This window comes from Pectinophora gossypiella, chromosome 11 (genome assembly GCF_024362695.1).
Source record: "Pectinophora gossypiella chromosome 11, ilPecGoss1.1, whole genome shotgun sequence".
Taxonomy (NCBI): domain Eukaryota; kingdom Metazoa; phylum Arthropoda; class Insecta; order Lepidoptera; family Gelechiidae; genus Pectinophora; species Pectinophora gossypiella.
In genome coordinates this window covers 9,540,349-9,554,773 of record NC_065414.1, presented here as the reverse complement: position 1 = coordinate 9,554,773, position 14,425 = coordinate 9,540,349, and the positions used below count along the sequence as shown (strand labels likewise).

Below are 14,425 nucleotides of genomic sequence, written 5' to 3'. Positions count from 1 at the left end.
GTTTCTACATACAATAGAACAACTAAACTTAATAGTAGTAATGTAACGATGTGTATTTTTCCCAGGAAAACTTTCGTTTTCATGTTTCGTAAAAAGTATCTCAATTTGACTAGATTGGCAAGTAGCCTATTGTTTCAATGTGGCCTTTAATCCCTCAGGTGCAACAAAGATCTTCATGCGCGAGAGCGAGCAGACCAAGCTGGAGTACCGGCTGCACCAGCAGATCATGGCGTCCATTATCACCATCCAGCGCTGGTTCCGCGCCGTGCTTGAGCGCCGTCGCTTCCTCGCGCTGCGCCGCGCCTCCATCGTCATACAGTCCTACTGCAGGTACACAACAACAAGAAATACCGCACGGAGCTGCAGTATGCTATCCATCATCATCATCCGTCTCATCACGAATTCGCAACTAGTTATTTTTTACTTACAATGATAATAAAGGAATGACATTAAGTTACACGTCCACTTGAGCGAACGAAGTGTATCCTGTGAAAAATAACTTATTTTTAAACTATTAATATAAATTGTTACTTCAAAAAAGAGAAAGGTGTGAGGATCGAAGCAAATGGAATTGCATAGTCTGCTTACCCCGGTGGGAAATAGGCGTGAGTTTATATATGTATATATATATTACTTCAAAAGGCAATGGCTGGTAGCAAGACAAGAAGCAGCAGTAAAAGTGCAGGCGTGGTTTCGAGGCAGCCGCGTGCGACGGTGGTACACCCGACTTCGAGAAGGCATCATCGCCTTCCAAGCCGCGGCCAGAGGATACATACTCAGGAAAACCCTACCCGAGTTAAGAAGACGACTGCCACCTGTGAAGCTTAGAGAGGTAAGCGCCTCCTAATTTGGCATGTTTATGTTCTGAATGTTCGATATGTTAATGTTCACTTTATTATTATAATACACAGTCCTGCTGTAAATTACGTGTGAAATGAAGAATGTTAAATGTTCAGGTACTGAATCTTATATAGACCGTAACCTATGGGACATTTATCTAACTCTATACGTCTTTTGTAATAGCCAGTGTTGTCAGATGAACAAATGTAACATAGTAATATAGAACAAATATGTTTTTATTACATTATACTTGAATAGTTTAGGTCATTGGTCACAAGAGAACAAAAAATGTACATACAATTTGAATGAATTAATGTCGTATTGGTGTTAAATAACTTGTTCAGAAAACTAACAGAGATTGTCGCATAGCTAACAGCATAGGTATGTTGTAAAGTGTTGTGAGCACACGAATACAACGTGTTGTTCCGTGGTGTGTTGACAGCATGACAGTAAGCCGCACGAGGGGGACGGGTACAAGCCACGCCCGCCCAGCATCGAGCAGTTGAAGAATATTATCGACATACAACTGTAAGTATACGATGGAAGAATACTAACTCTAACGTGTAAAATTATGTGTAAGTAAAATGTTTGTTTTTTGTGAGTTTTGATAGTAGTAATATAGAAAACCAAGGCTGCAGCGCGATTCTCTTAAGACAGACTCAGAAAGACTATTCTATCTTAATCATTCTTTCCCTCACAGGGCGCTTATCCCCCATTCGGCGCGTACTGCTATCCACCTACTAGGGTCGATTAAGTCTGTCAAATATTCCTCAGACGACGCCCTGAGCCTAGGTTCGCGCTCAACTGGGCACCCTTAGGCCTGTTGTCTTAAATTTTGTACCGGGTGAGAGCCCTGAGCGCTCCCCATTTGTCCGGCCAAGTAGTTAATATCATCTGTTGCAAATCTACAATAAAAATATCAAAAAATATATCTTAACCACTCTTGACATACATTACTAAAGTTGCATTCTACTTAAAGCTAAATGTGTGAAACTATAATTATTTATTACATTTACTACAACTTATGTACCACATTTTGTGCAATATGAATATTCTATTCTAAAACACGGTTAAAATTTAAAATTATTTAAAAGAAGTTAAAATATTTGAAAGAATTTGTTGCCACAGTAATATATTGTACAATAGACGATAATTTTCTGCAACTCATTTCATGCTCAATTTTCCAGTATCCTCCTGTCTTATACCTCCGTAAATACGAATGTACCCTTTATTTATAGTGAAACTATTTAATTTATATCACAACTAATCCCACACATTTTATTTTATACGTCATATCATAATATTGAACTGCCGACTACATTAGAATCTTCTAATCACTAGGCACTCTGAAACACGTGAAAAACACTTGTGAGGAACACAATGAGCTTACTGGTGTAAATATTGTAACAAAATTAATGAAGTAACTAATGTTCTCCTTACTTACATTGTGGTGTACAATCGCAGTCAAATGTGTGTATAAACTTTTTATCGAAACCTCTGCCAAATCAGAGTCTCAAACATGCCCTAACTTCTTCTATATATAAACATGATATCAGGGGGGTTAAAAAAAACACATTAAAACAATTCATCTAAAACAACAATATTGCTATTTGACATTTGTGTGCATTGCGCACTTACTTTTCTATGCGCAAATGACAAATTGCAATATTGCTTTTTTAGATGAATTGCTCCGATGTGGCCTTTTTAACCCCCAGGTTTTTCGCAAACGCCTCGCAAGGACATTTAAAAAAACCATAAAAATTAAGCAATGGAGTATTTTAGTACTTAGAATGAAATATTTTTTACGACAAGTCAAAATTAAATATTTCTATTGAATTAGCATGGAAATAATGTAAAGTGTAAAAGCGGTCAACCATTGAGCTCATTGTTATTTAATTCATAATTAAAATTCATAAATAATGAAAAAAAAAAAAAGATTTTATTTGAAGATTAGCATTTTTTAATTTATCTATTGTATTCGTCCACTCTATAATTATTCCTGAATTCTACGCAAAACTAAGGTAGTGCAGGCTTACTCTAGTTTTGCCTAGAACTTAGGAATAGGAATAAGGTTACTTTACTTCTAGTGAATGATAAACATCACTTGTATTCAGTTGTTTATTATTGATAGTGATATTGTTCGCATTCAGATTGAGTCTTGTAGTTCGCTGAATAGACTTCGAATTAGGTATAATACTGAAACGATGAGACGTCAATACATATTGTATATTACAGGAACATGCTTATCCAAGAAGAGGCGGAGAAGACCCGACAACTGCGCGCTACACAGTCCCTGCCTATTGCCAGGTAACTGTGAAATACTAAAATAGAAGAGAATAGAAATTGTTTATTATATAACAACTCCACACACAATAACAAGACAATAACATCATTTAAAATATTCACAAAACAATTACAAAGAAGCAAAACGGATGTTCGTCGAAATGATCATAAGGACACTCAGCACAAGTCGCGGCGTAAACTACATATTACTATATATGTGGACTACACATTTCGCCAAAAAAATATAATATTAACCATCACTGCAGAGTACAAAGCCTATAAACACCTCAGTCTAAGTATACATAGTATTCATACATAGAACAAAACTTGTGTCGGAAAATTTTGTGCCACAATAACGTAGCTTCCGAACGATGCCTTTTAACTCTGGTAATCCCAATAGTAGTTACAGAAACACAATTTCAAGACAATTAGCATCCATTTTGCTGGTAAGATTTTTTATTTATTTAATCAAGTTAAGGTTTCACTTGACGTTACATTCTTCTTCTATCGTGTGGGTTGTGAGGTGGATTGCCAACCCCATCAATCTTGCTGTCAGGGTTAATATTGAGCCGCCATAAGCGCCATACATTAGATGACGATAAAGTAACGACTCCCAAAAAGCGAGTTTGTACTGTTTGTGTTGTGTTTATTGTACTGTTTCGTCATAAAAAAGCATTTGAACCGAACAATGAATGATACGGACGATTAATTAATTACCTACGTAAACACAATTGTATTTGTTGCTTTCTGAGAAAGTAACAAAACGATTTCTGACTATAGATTATCGAAGGAAAATGGCTTATTTAATCAACTAGTATTTTTAAAACCTTCGCAGTTTACTTTTAAGTTTTCATTTATATTAACGACATATCTTACTTTGATCAATTAACATCGTGGTCAGAGGATTTGCCCAACAGTGTGATGACACTCAGAAAGTTCCTTTTTACTCTCTATAAAAAGCTTAATAAAACTATCGAATTCCATTACAGCATCGAGAAGAAGCGCGAAAACATAATACTAGAGAGTTCGGCCGCACAGACGTATGGAAAGAGAAGAGTGAGCAAGACGCAAAACATCACAGAACTACCATTGAAGCAGGCTAGTAGCAAGTAAGTGCAATGGAAAATAACTCTTATCAATTTTAAAATCTTACTTATCAGTTAGTCATAACCTATACGTTATAAAAACACTTTTTGAAAACTATTCGTAAACAATTTGTACTGATAAAAAATAAACTGCGGTCGGAATTACCAACACCTATAACTTCGTTTGCTGAAAGCAGCTAACAGACTGGTAACATAAATTATGATATTATCATTTTTCTGTCGAAAATCACATTGTGAATCAGTCCTTTGGCTAAGACATTGCAGGCTAAGACAAAGATGAAAGGTGCTTCGGAAGCCACGTTAAGCCGTTGGTCCCGGGCTACTAGCCGAAATGCCGCCACCAACCCGCAGTGGAGCAACGTGTTGAGAGTATACTCCATATCACCTCGAGTTAATTGCGGGGAGGTCTATAGGCTGTTTATGTTATACAAATATAATATGATTGTATGCATAATTCCAGTGTAATCCACCAAGAAGCGAGTGAATCGTCACCAGACGAGAGCTGGAGCGTGAACACGTCCAAGTACCCGCAGACGGCGGTCGCGCTGCCCAACAAGATCACGCCGGAAGACCTCGCCAACGAACTGCTGTGGCTGCGGATAGACCAGAACTACCTTATGGCTGAGAAGAATAAGGTACTTTCTCTAGTACAGTTTTTATTCTGTCGTTTGACGAATGGCCTGACAGGGCCTGAATTAGTCCCCTTGGCTACGCTAAACAGCTCTTTCTTGTAATAAAGCTATCGTCAGAGTATCAATTTTTATCCGTAACGACATTATGTTGCGTCATTTCATTAGCTTTCCAAGTGCCAAGCACGGATATAATAACTAACAAAACTAATTCATACATTGCAGTATCCCATAAATAGTGAATCATATGAAAGAGATAGTTTGGATCATGATCATGGCTTACGAAAGTACTACAAGTTGACCAAGTCGACCTCAGTAAAGACGATAGATGTGAGGTGGTAAAATATCTACGTGATTATAGATTCGGGAAGAAAGAGAGCTAGCGGAATCAATAGCGAGCAGTAGCGAGGAGTATCTGCGACAGGTCGGCGACTGGACGTCCGCGGATACCTCCGAGACCAACCGGACTGGCTCCAGGTACATTTTCAACAAATATTATAATCATTTCATTGTGAGGGAAACAGAGTCACGGGATGCTAGCACACCCTGACTTTGGACACTGCATACAATAATCGTATTCCTACCGTGGGCCGCCTTACTGCGTAAGTGCGAGCGAGACAGACAATCGCTCGTTCCCCCTTAGTCCTTATTGGCTTATGGCCATTTGGTCGAAAGTACACAGAAGAGGTGAGGTAAACCCACCTCGGCGCCCAATATGAATTGGTTCGGGACGGGCAGTTACCGTTCTATATGCAATATTATTCTTTATTCCATAACACTAGGCTACAACCTGCGGCCACACTGGGTATTGAAGTGCAAAGATAAATATGATAAGCCGTATCGGGACTGTAGCCGTTGGTTATGATAGGATAGTCGCCATACTGTGAATGTGGTCAACCGGATCAAACCATATCTCACATAGTGAACGAGTGCCCTCTGCACCGGTTCCCAAGTGGTATAGCGTGATATTGTGTGATGGATGCGGCAGAGACTTGGTTAGGGGAGCTTCAGTTGGATATATGATCCACGCAGGATATTTTTATTTTAGTCTGCCATACGCAATAGGATAATATAGTAGGAAGAGACGTCATTAACGTGTGCATGTGCGTGGCAGGCGGGGCTCCCCGCAGGTGTACCAGCGCAGCCTGTCGTCCACGACGCTGGAGCCGGCGCGCGGCCTGCTCAGCTTGCCGCCCGTGAGGCGCGACCCGCGCTCCACGCACCTAACACCCGACTCCAACACTAATAACACAGGTATATACTCCAACTCAAAAATATATTTATTATACATACTAGACTTTACAGTCCGTTCCTCAAAAACTCTACAGACTTTCTCAATGAATAACAGACATATGCATCTTTTATCTTTGTTTTTGGACAAAAATGATGACCCTTTTTATTACACCCAGGCACAGTTACATCTTCCACCCATTATTATTCTGATCAAAATACATAATTCTATACATAATGTGATCCAAGTATCAAGCAACAATTATTTGTATACAAGCTTCTGCAATTACATTGTATTTTAGAATAATTTTGTTGTCGAGCAATGAGAAAATAGGTAATTATCACGTTAAAGCTGTACAACGCCATCTATATTGCTTTTGGTGAACGTAGCCCGGATAGTTCCTCATTGGTAACATAGTCATACTTTGAATCTACAATTTTTCTTAAATATTTTTCGTAATGATGACAAGTGATCAGCCTATTGCCCATGAAATGATCCATCATGTAAGAGCACAATGGCCCCGATTCCTGCAGACACCTAATTTTATTTTAAGTTATACCTGTCGTTTTCTTATCCACCGAAAACAAAAGAGATGGGAGATTGAAAACTGTTAATTTTAAAATGAGTAAATAACCTGGGCGAATTATATAGGTATCTCGCTGTTATGCAACCTGTTTCAGATGTGTTGTCAACGTAATTCTGTTGGATAGGCCAATATAAAATTTTGGGAGATTTTTCTTATTTTTTGCCTAAAATTGACGTGTGTTCCATAAATTTTCTGCCTGTCTATTACCCGTCCTTTTCCTTTTCTGTGGATAAGAAAATGACAGGTATTAGTTAAAATCTGATGGTGTGTACTGCAATCAGCACCAATGCCTGCCAAAGAGACGAATCACGCTTCCTCATATTCATAACTAAGCCTAAACTAGTCTTTTTAATTCGAACATAGTAAAACAGATTTGATACACAACAATTTTGATAATTAAACTATTTCTACATTACCGTTTTCAATCTACAATAAACTAATTATGTTATTTGTCCTTTTTCCACAACAACAACCATCTCCGATCCCTCTATTACGAGAAAACCTATAACTAAGTGTAAAAACATCAATTATCTTAAATTATCGTTTTATAAATGACATAATCTGCCTCGTTAGTTAATGTATTTGTGTTGTTGTTTATTTGTTTTGCTCAATTAGAATATTTGAGTAGAATACATCCCAGAAATCAACAGTAGCTACCTAGCCACCGTGAAGCGAACATGTCTAAATTCACAGTTCGTATACGTGTTAATACGACGGAAGACAAACTATTAGTTTATCTCGTGCTGTTTATTTTGTTCCTGATGGGTTATCTGAACGTGTGTCTGAAATTATTGTTTTATTACTACGGTAAGTGGTGAAAAGTGGATTGATAATTTTATTAACCGTTGCGTTTATCAGTCAAATCTCGCGATATTCGTCATATATACATAGATAACGTGGGCCGTGTCGCAAAACCTATTCAAGAGTACCTAAAGTTCACATCGTTATGTTTTGTTTTTCTTACTGTACATTATTTCTTGTAGTTTATTTTTATTTCTTTACCGGTCTTAAAATTAGCTGAACCGTTTGTCTATTGTATGTAATCTATAAGTCTCTAAGTTTTATCCTGTGTACAATAAACTGTTAAATAAATAATATAGCTAGCACAATGTAGCGAGGGTAACAATTTATAAGTTAGTGAAATTCGCTATGTATAGTAATGTGACGTACCGCGCGGAACGCATTACGACCTAGACAACAATCTCCGGAGATCGTTGTGTTGTCCCCAAAGTAAAGCATCTGTGTGGCCCCGCAGCGTGCGTGGCCCTGCAGCGCGCGGTGGAGCCGGCGCCGCGCGTGCCGCCCGCGCCGCCCGCGCGCTCCTCGCGCCGCTCGCCGCGCCGCGCCGCGCACGACCGCAGCGACCGCACTGACGCGCCCGCGCCGCCCGACCACCACGACATCAAACGGTAACCACTTACATTACACCATCCACCTCTGCCCCGCACTAATTGGCGCCGACCTCATCTGTCTCGGTCTTACTTTACTAAGGGGGAGAGTGAGCGGACCGCCTGTGTGGCTCGCATATACGCGTTAGGCGGCACGCGGTAAGAATGAGATTTTTGTATGGAGTCCAGGGTATGACCACACAACTGAAATAGCTAAGTACCACCAAAGCTGCATATTGAGACCCATTTAAGCTGTTAAATTTATTGTCACCAGAATTTTATTTCTTTCATTTTTTCTTCATATTTTTGGATAGTCAACTCACACCCGGAAACCCCGTCAACGTTTCGGCAGAACTAAAACTTAGCCAAAAACAACTTGCAACCACACTTATTGTAACCTAAGTCCTAAGTTATTCGTATTCTCAACGTCTAAAATCTGCAATATATTGCGGCAGAGCGGCATCGGAGCTCATAGCCCCGCTGGAGGCGCTGCCCGCGCTGCCGCGCTCGGCGCCGGCGCCCGAGTCGCTGCGGCGCCGCAACTCCGACCCCGCGCCCGCGCCGCTCGAGCCGCGCGCGCCCGACCCGCGCTCCACCGACTACATCGGCCAGACCGGCAACGGACTCTTCCGCATCGCTGGACACAGGCGAGTTGCTAATAAACCTCGCAAATGCAGAGGCATTCCAAATACCACATCGAAGCAATTTATCTAAAATCGACATTTGCGCACATAAAAGTTATTGCCAATGTCAACAAATGTCCAAACGCTATATAGCTTTTTAGATAAATTGCTTTAATCTGGCCTTTTTAACTCCTCTATTCTCTTGCATCGTACAAAAACGTACGCATACTAGCAACTCGGACCCGATATGCACGGTTCCATTGCACTTAAGTATTATACGTGTTCGTACATATCGGCACGAGACGAATCCATATGAAAACGCGTCCAAAGAACATTTATTTTGTCAAATAAATCTTCGAATTTATGGACAACTTACGTGGTTTCTAATTATATTCCTCACCTATAACCACTGAGGATATACGCAAAACCCTCGATACTAACTATTGTAATTGTTTCTAACAGATTTCGCAAAGGCACAAGATTCTCAAAGGACGACAAGTGCGTGTACTGCCACCAAGCGATTGACGCGTTCATCACTCAGGGCCAGCGCTGCATCGACTGCAAGCAACTCTACCACACGAAGTGTATTCAGAACAAGGGCGTGATCACTATGCCTTGCTCCAGCCCGGTCACCGTCGCCACGCGCGGGCGGCACAAGAACAGGAAGCGAATCATACTCAAAGACTCAGCGTTAAACCTCATCCCGGACTCGAAAGGTCCAGTCAGCTCCAACTTCAGTTTGACCGGGACGTCCGAGTTCATGGACCGTACGGACAAGATCATATCCGACGCGACCGAGCTGCAAGCGATGCAGAACTTCATCACCAAGAAGATTTATCAGATGGAATCCACTGAGAACGAAAACCGAAAACAGTCAGAGGTGAGTTAGTACGGACACTCTCCGCCCAGCACCAATTCGTATCGGTGCCGAGCTAGATTTACTTGATAACCCCCCCCCCCCCCCTGCTGGGTCTCACTTTAGTCTAAATAGATGGAAGCCGCTAAGGAGTAAGGGAGCGCACGCATCTGTATCCTCGCACTTATGTGTTAGCCAGCATAAGGTAAGACCCATTTTTTTGAGACTGTGCCAAAACTAGCAGTCTCGTGAAAAAGGAAACATTTGTCGACTCATCTGCTTTTCATCTCTACGAATGTTGTCCAGCGCACTGAATTCGATCATTTCCATACATAATAAAAACACACAAAACTCCTTCTCTTCAACGTTTACATGCAGCATTGACTTCGTAAGGTCTCAATAATTCATCATCCTCCTGCCCTTGTACCACACTACGTGGGGTCGGCACAATATTTATTCGTCTTCCGTTCCTCTCTGTCAATCGTATTTTCAGTACTCAGACCTTTCACGCCCATATCCTTCATCACACAATCCATCCACATTCATTCTCATCATTTTCCTGGTAATATGTCTTTTATCCCTCCTCATCACATGCCCATACCATGCTAAACTGTTGCTCTTATGACTTTTATGATATGAATTTATGACTCATGGTCTCAATAATTAATACACTATAAAATGTATCCAGGTGGACAGAGTATTCAAGCACGCACTACGCGAGTTCAAAGACAACTTGGTGGCGACGTACAGCGTGGTCGAAACCCGAGGCTCTGCCCTTAAGTACAAGGACTTGATCGGCAACTTTCTGCACGTGATGGAGACTGTCTGCGCCAGAGAGGGATCCACGCTCTCCATCACAATGGGGGTGAACGCCTTCCGCGGCTTCATGGATGAATTCATGAGCCAACACGAAACTGATAAGGCACGAACGAAGAGGAAAAAGGATAAGAAACGAAAGGTCAGTTTTGTTTTGTAATTTTGTTTACGTGTAGTCTAATTTATAGCATATCACAAAAGTCTAATTTATAAACTCAAAAGAAAACTTATTTGAAAACTACCAACAACATTATTCACGGCTGTTATTTACTTTTCATCACAAATAGTACAAGAATTGTATATAGAATAAAATTTAAAACTTTAGGGTGGGTTTCCACCATAGCGAAACGGAAAGTGTATGAGCGGAGATGCGTAGAAATCGACCAATCAGCGAAAAGGTAGAGACGGACGGAGTGTCGTCTCTTTTGCTCTCTCGCACGCTGTAAATAGTCGATTCCACCATTCTCTTTCCGCTTTCGCTTTGATGGAAACCCACTCTAGATTTGCGATTCGACGTATAAAATGTTTGTTCGGTTCAGGTGGATGACCCGATCCAGTACAAGGGGCATACGTTCATCCTGTCGATGATCAACATCCCGACGGAATGTGAGATCTGCAAGACGTTCTTCATGTGGCCCATCGAGCGCTCGCTCATCTGCCAAACTTGCCGGCTCGCCTCGCACAAGAAGTGCTATATGAAGGTATTTAAAAATTAATTGAAAAGTATATTTATTTTCTAAGGAATATAACAAAGCAAAACGTAAGGCACAATGAGTAAACACAGATGTTTCCAAATTAGACCTAGCCTGTACCTTGTGAAACCAGTGACTTATAAGTAAAAGAAAAGACAATTACAAATAGCGCAATAGTTTACCTTGTGAAACAAGTGAATTTTATATTTATGTACTCATACACTCACCTTAATTTACTCCATAATAGTATAGATTGGAGTTTTATTACTTCTTTAGATCAAATATATTTCTGGAGGAAGCTCCTTCAATCTACCGGAGGGGGTTATGGACTGCTCTATTGCAGATTCGTGGATTTTTTTCAGATTAGTCTTATAAATCCCATAAAAGTAACGTTCACATTCAAACTAGATAAAAGTAATTTCGCCACGAAACATTCCAAGTCTGATTCTTATGAATATGATATAGGTATCGACTACACGAACAACTCGTCCAAAATAGCTCCCAGAGTAGTATGGTGCGTTTATTCCCTGTTCAAGTAAAATAAAACCTTGTTTTTTTCAGGTGACCACTCAATGTCGGAAGGACAGTTCGACGCCTTCCGCGGCCATAGTCGGAGTGCTGGACGCGGGCGGACGGGAGCAGTATGGTGTTGTCAAGAGAGGAAAGGTGAGACTAACTTAACAGCTTTATAACTATTCTACTGCAAAGAATGAACTTGATACTCACAAGATTTGCACAGGTTTTTAACTGGCTGGGATACAGATAATAATGTAATAATGAAACATTCTAGGTGTTCGGAATGCCTCTGGGCGAGCTGCCGACGGGTGATAGCAACATTCCGGTGGTGGTGGACCGGCTGATCACCACCATAGAGATGACCGGACTCTACACGGAGGGACTTTACAGGAAGAGTGGGCTTAGTTCTAAGGTAATTAATAACCATTAACTTACTTACAGTGTATTTACTTTTAAATTAAATTTTAGAAACATGAACATGCTTCTGTAGTTACTATAGCGCCTCATATAACACCTGTATGCCACTCCGCTCCGCTTCAGTGGAAACCCATTGATACTGTAACGATTTTATTAACCGAACGGCTTCCGCAGTGGTTAAGCATTGGGCTCGTGATCCTGAGGTCTCTGGTTCGAATCCCCAGTTTGGGTCGTGATATCAGGGCTGAAGAGGTTGGTAATCCACCTCATAGCCCACACGATAGAAGATTAACCGGTATGTGTTGGTCAGGTGCGCGAGCTGCGGCGGCTGCTGGACGAGCGGCCCGAGGAGGGCGTGGAGCGGCTGGACCTGTACGCGGTGCACGTGCGCGCCTCCGTGCTCAAGTCCTTCTTCCGCGAGCTGCCCGAGCCGCTGCTCACCTTCGACCTCTACGACGACTTCATACTTGCCGCCGAGATCTCCGACCCACAGGCAAGACATCATTTATGTTTAGTACTACGTATGGAAGGGACACTCCGCCCCTCACCGATTCGAGCGGTGGCGAGGTAATCACGGTCGGTGGTGTCCCATTTGTGTCCTCCATGGTATAACAAAACAAGGTACGCTCAAAAGTGACAGCTAACATTTCAAGGTTAGCCGCGCTGACGTCATCCCACCTTCCGTTGCCATTTTGTAAAAAAATACCCACAACCAATGTTATTAATTTTTCAATTTCCAATTTTGAACTTTTAGTAAAATATTTACTTAAAGTGTATTAATAAGAACATTGGACGTGGGTAATTTATTTTTTACGAAATGGCAACGCAGGCTCGTATGTCGCAGCTGGGCTAACCTTAAAAATGCTAGCTGTCAGTATTGAGCATACCTGGTCTTTTTATAATGTGTGGCCATGGGGCCACAACTATATAAAAGGTCGGATGGTCAAAAACTGTCCGTGAAATAAGACCCCACTGACAACTTACATTTCAGAAGTTTGTTTTATGCATGACGCACAGAGGATTGGTTCGACATAACCAGTCAGTCTGCAACAACATGCTAAAGTGTTGCCAGGAAGATAATTTACGCAGTTTTCGTACACAGAAGACTGGGTTGTGTACCCTTCCTACATCTAGTTTTTAAGTAATGTTTTTATTTCTTGTGCTAAAGTGGCACTTGTGGTTTGGGTTCATTCATCAATGGTTTATTTACATTACGGTTAATACTTAAAAAAGTGTGGGTTGTGAGGTGGAGTACCAACCACATCAACCGTCAGGGTTACTATTAAGCCGCCAAAGGCCCCTGACATGGTTCATGTAACGACTACTTGCTAACATCAGTAAGTAGTAACCGGAACCAACGGTAAGCAACGGTGCTTTCCGAAGCACGGATCATCTTACATTCGGACAATCTGGTGATCAGCCAGTAATGTCCTATAGCCAGGACCACAAAGTAATTTTTGTAATATGTCCCCAAATTGAACCCGGGACCTCGGGATCGTGAGCCCAGCGCTCAACCACTGGACCACGGAGGTAGTTAGTCATTAAGTCATTAATAATAACACGTGTTTACAGGAGCGCGTCTCGACCATATTCACAATACTGAAGAAACTACCCAAACCTAACTTCGATCTAGTCGAGAGATTGATATTCCACCTGGCGAGAGTGGCCCTAGGTGAAGATCATAACCGGTAAGTTGAATTTAGTTTCGAATAATGTGACAAATATCTTAACTATTGTTAACAATGTCTGTGACGATAACAATCACTGTAACGACGTTACTCTGAGCTGTTATTGCCTTACTGCTATATCTTACGCGACGCCACTAACAAAATAACAACTTTGCAAAAAACACCTTTCCAAGAGTTTTAAGACAACCCAATAATTAAAACAATGGAATTGAGTACCTCTTTTAAAGTCTACATACATTGTGTATATATCTGCAATAAAAATGCAAAATAAAAAATGGAACTACTTCTGAACGCGTCTTGGTAAACGTAATGTAGGACGCCCTTGGGCTGGACAGAGTGCCATTCGTGCCATCGTAAGGTGTCCGGCAACGGCTGAAGGAGAAAACCCGTGGTCCGAGCTAAATGGCGTGCCATAGGAGAGGCCTATTTCCAGCAGTGGACAAGCGCTGTTGATGATGACTTCAGAACTTATTATGTATTACATATTAAGCCATTGCATATTCATTTCAGGATGGGTCCAAACGCGCTGGCAATCGTGTTTGCGCCGTGCATCCTGCGCACACACAAGGTGCAGCCGGCGCAGGACTCGCTGCACGACATCGCGCGCCAGACCGCCTGCCTCGAGGCGATACTTGTCGACAAGATGCGCACTGTACGTATATGTAACATTCTAATAATTTCGTCTTTATTCTATATGGTTTTATTGGTTGGAGCATGGACACTATGTGGGTGTCCTACCTCCAAAGCGGAGACG

General features: G+C 41.4%; 1 protein-coding gene across 1 annotated transcript in view; it reads left to right on the top strand.

Moving 5' to 3' along the window:
- Window positions 1-14,425, top strand: part of LOC126370935 (unconventional myosin-IXAa-like) — a 35,485-nt gene that overhangs the window by 17,577 nt on the left and 3,483 nt on the right. The window contains exons 15-32 of the mRNA XM_050016068.1: window positions 159-330; window positions 643-832; window positions 1,283-1,368; window positions 3,076-3,147; window positions 4,113-4,232; window positions 4,690-4,864; window positions 5,220-5,335; window positions 5,973-6,112; window positions 7,931-8,084; window positions 8,519-8,710; window positions 9,149-9,566; window positions 10,231-10,500; window positions 10,898-11,059; window positions 11,612-11,716; window positions 11,841-11,978; window positions 12,294-12,476; window positions 13,556-13,671; window positions 14,182-14,323. Coding sequence (XP_049872025.1) covers window positions 159-330; window positions 643-832; window positions 1,283-1,368; window positions 3,076-3,147; window positions 4,113-4,232; window positions 4,690-4,864; window positions 5,220-5,335; window positions 5,973-6,112; window positions 7,931-8,084; window positions 8,519-8,710; window positions 9,149-9,566; window positions 10,231-10,500; window positions 10,898-11,059; window positions 11,612-11,716; window positions 11,841-11,978; window positions 12,294-12,476; window positions 13,556-13,671; window positions 14,182-14,323 — 2,951 coding nt within the window. The remainder of the gene's footprint in view (window positions 1-158; window positions 331-642; window positions 833-1,282; window positions 1,369-3,075; window positions 3,148-4,112; window positions 4,233-4,689; window positions 4,865-5,219; window positions 5,336-5,972; window positions 6,113-7,930; window positions 8,085-8,518; window positions 8,711-9,148; window positions 9,567-10,230; window positions 10,501-10,897; window positions 11,060-11,611; window positions 11,717-11,840; window positions 11,979-12,293; window positions 12,477-13,555; window positions 13,672-14,181; window positions 14,324-14,425) is intronic.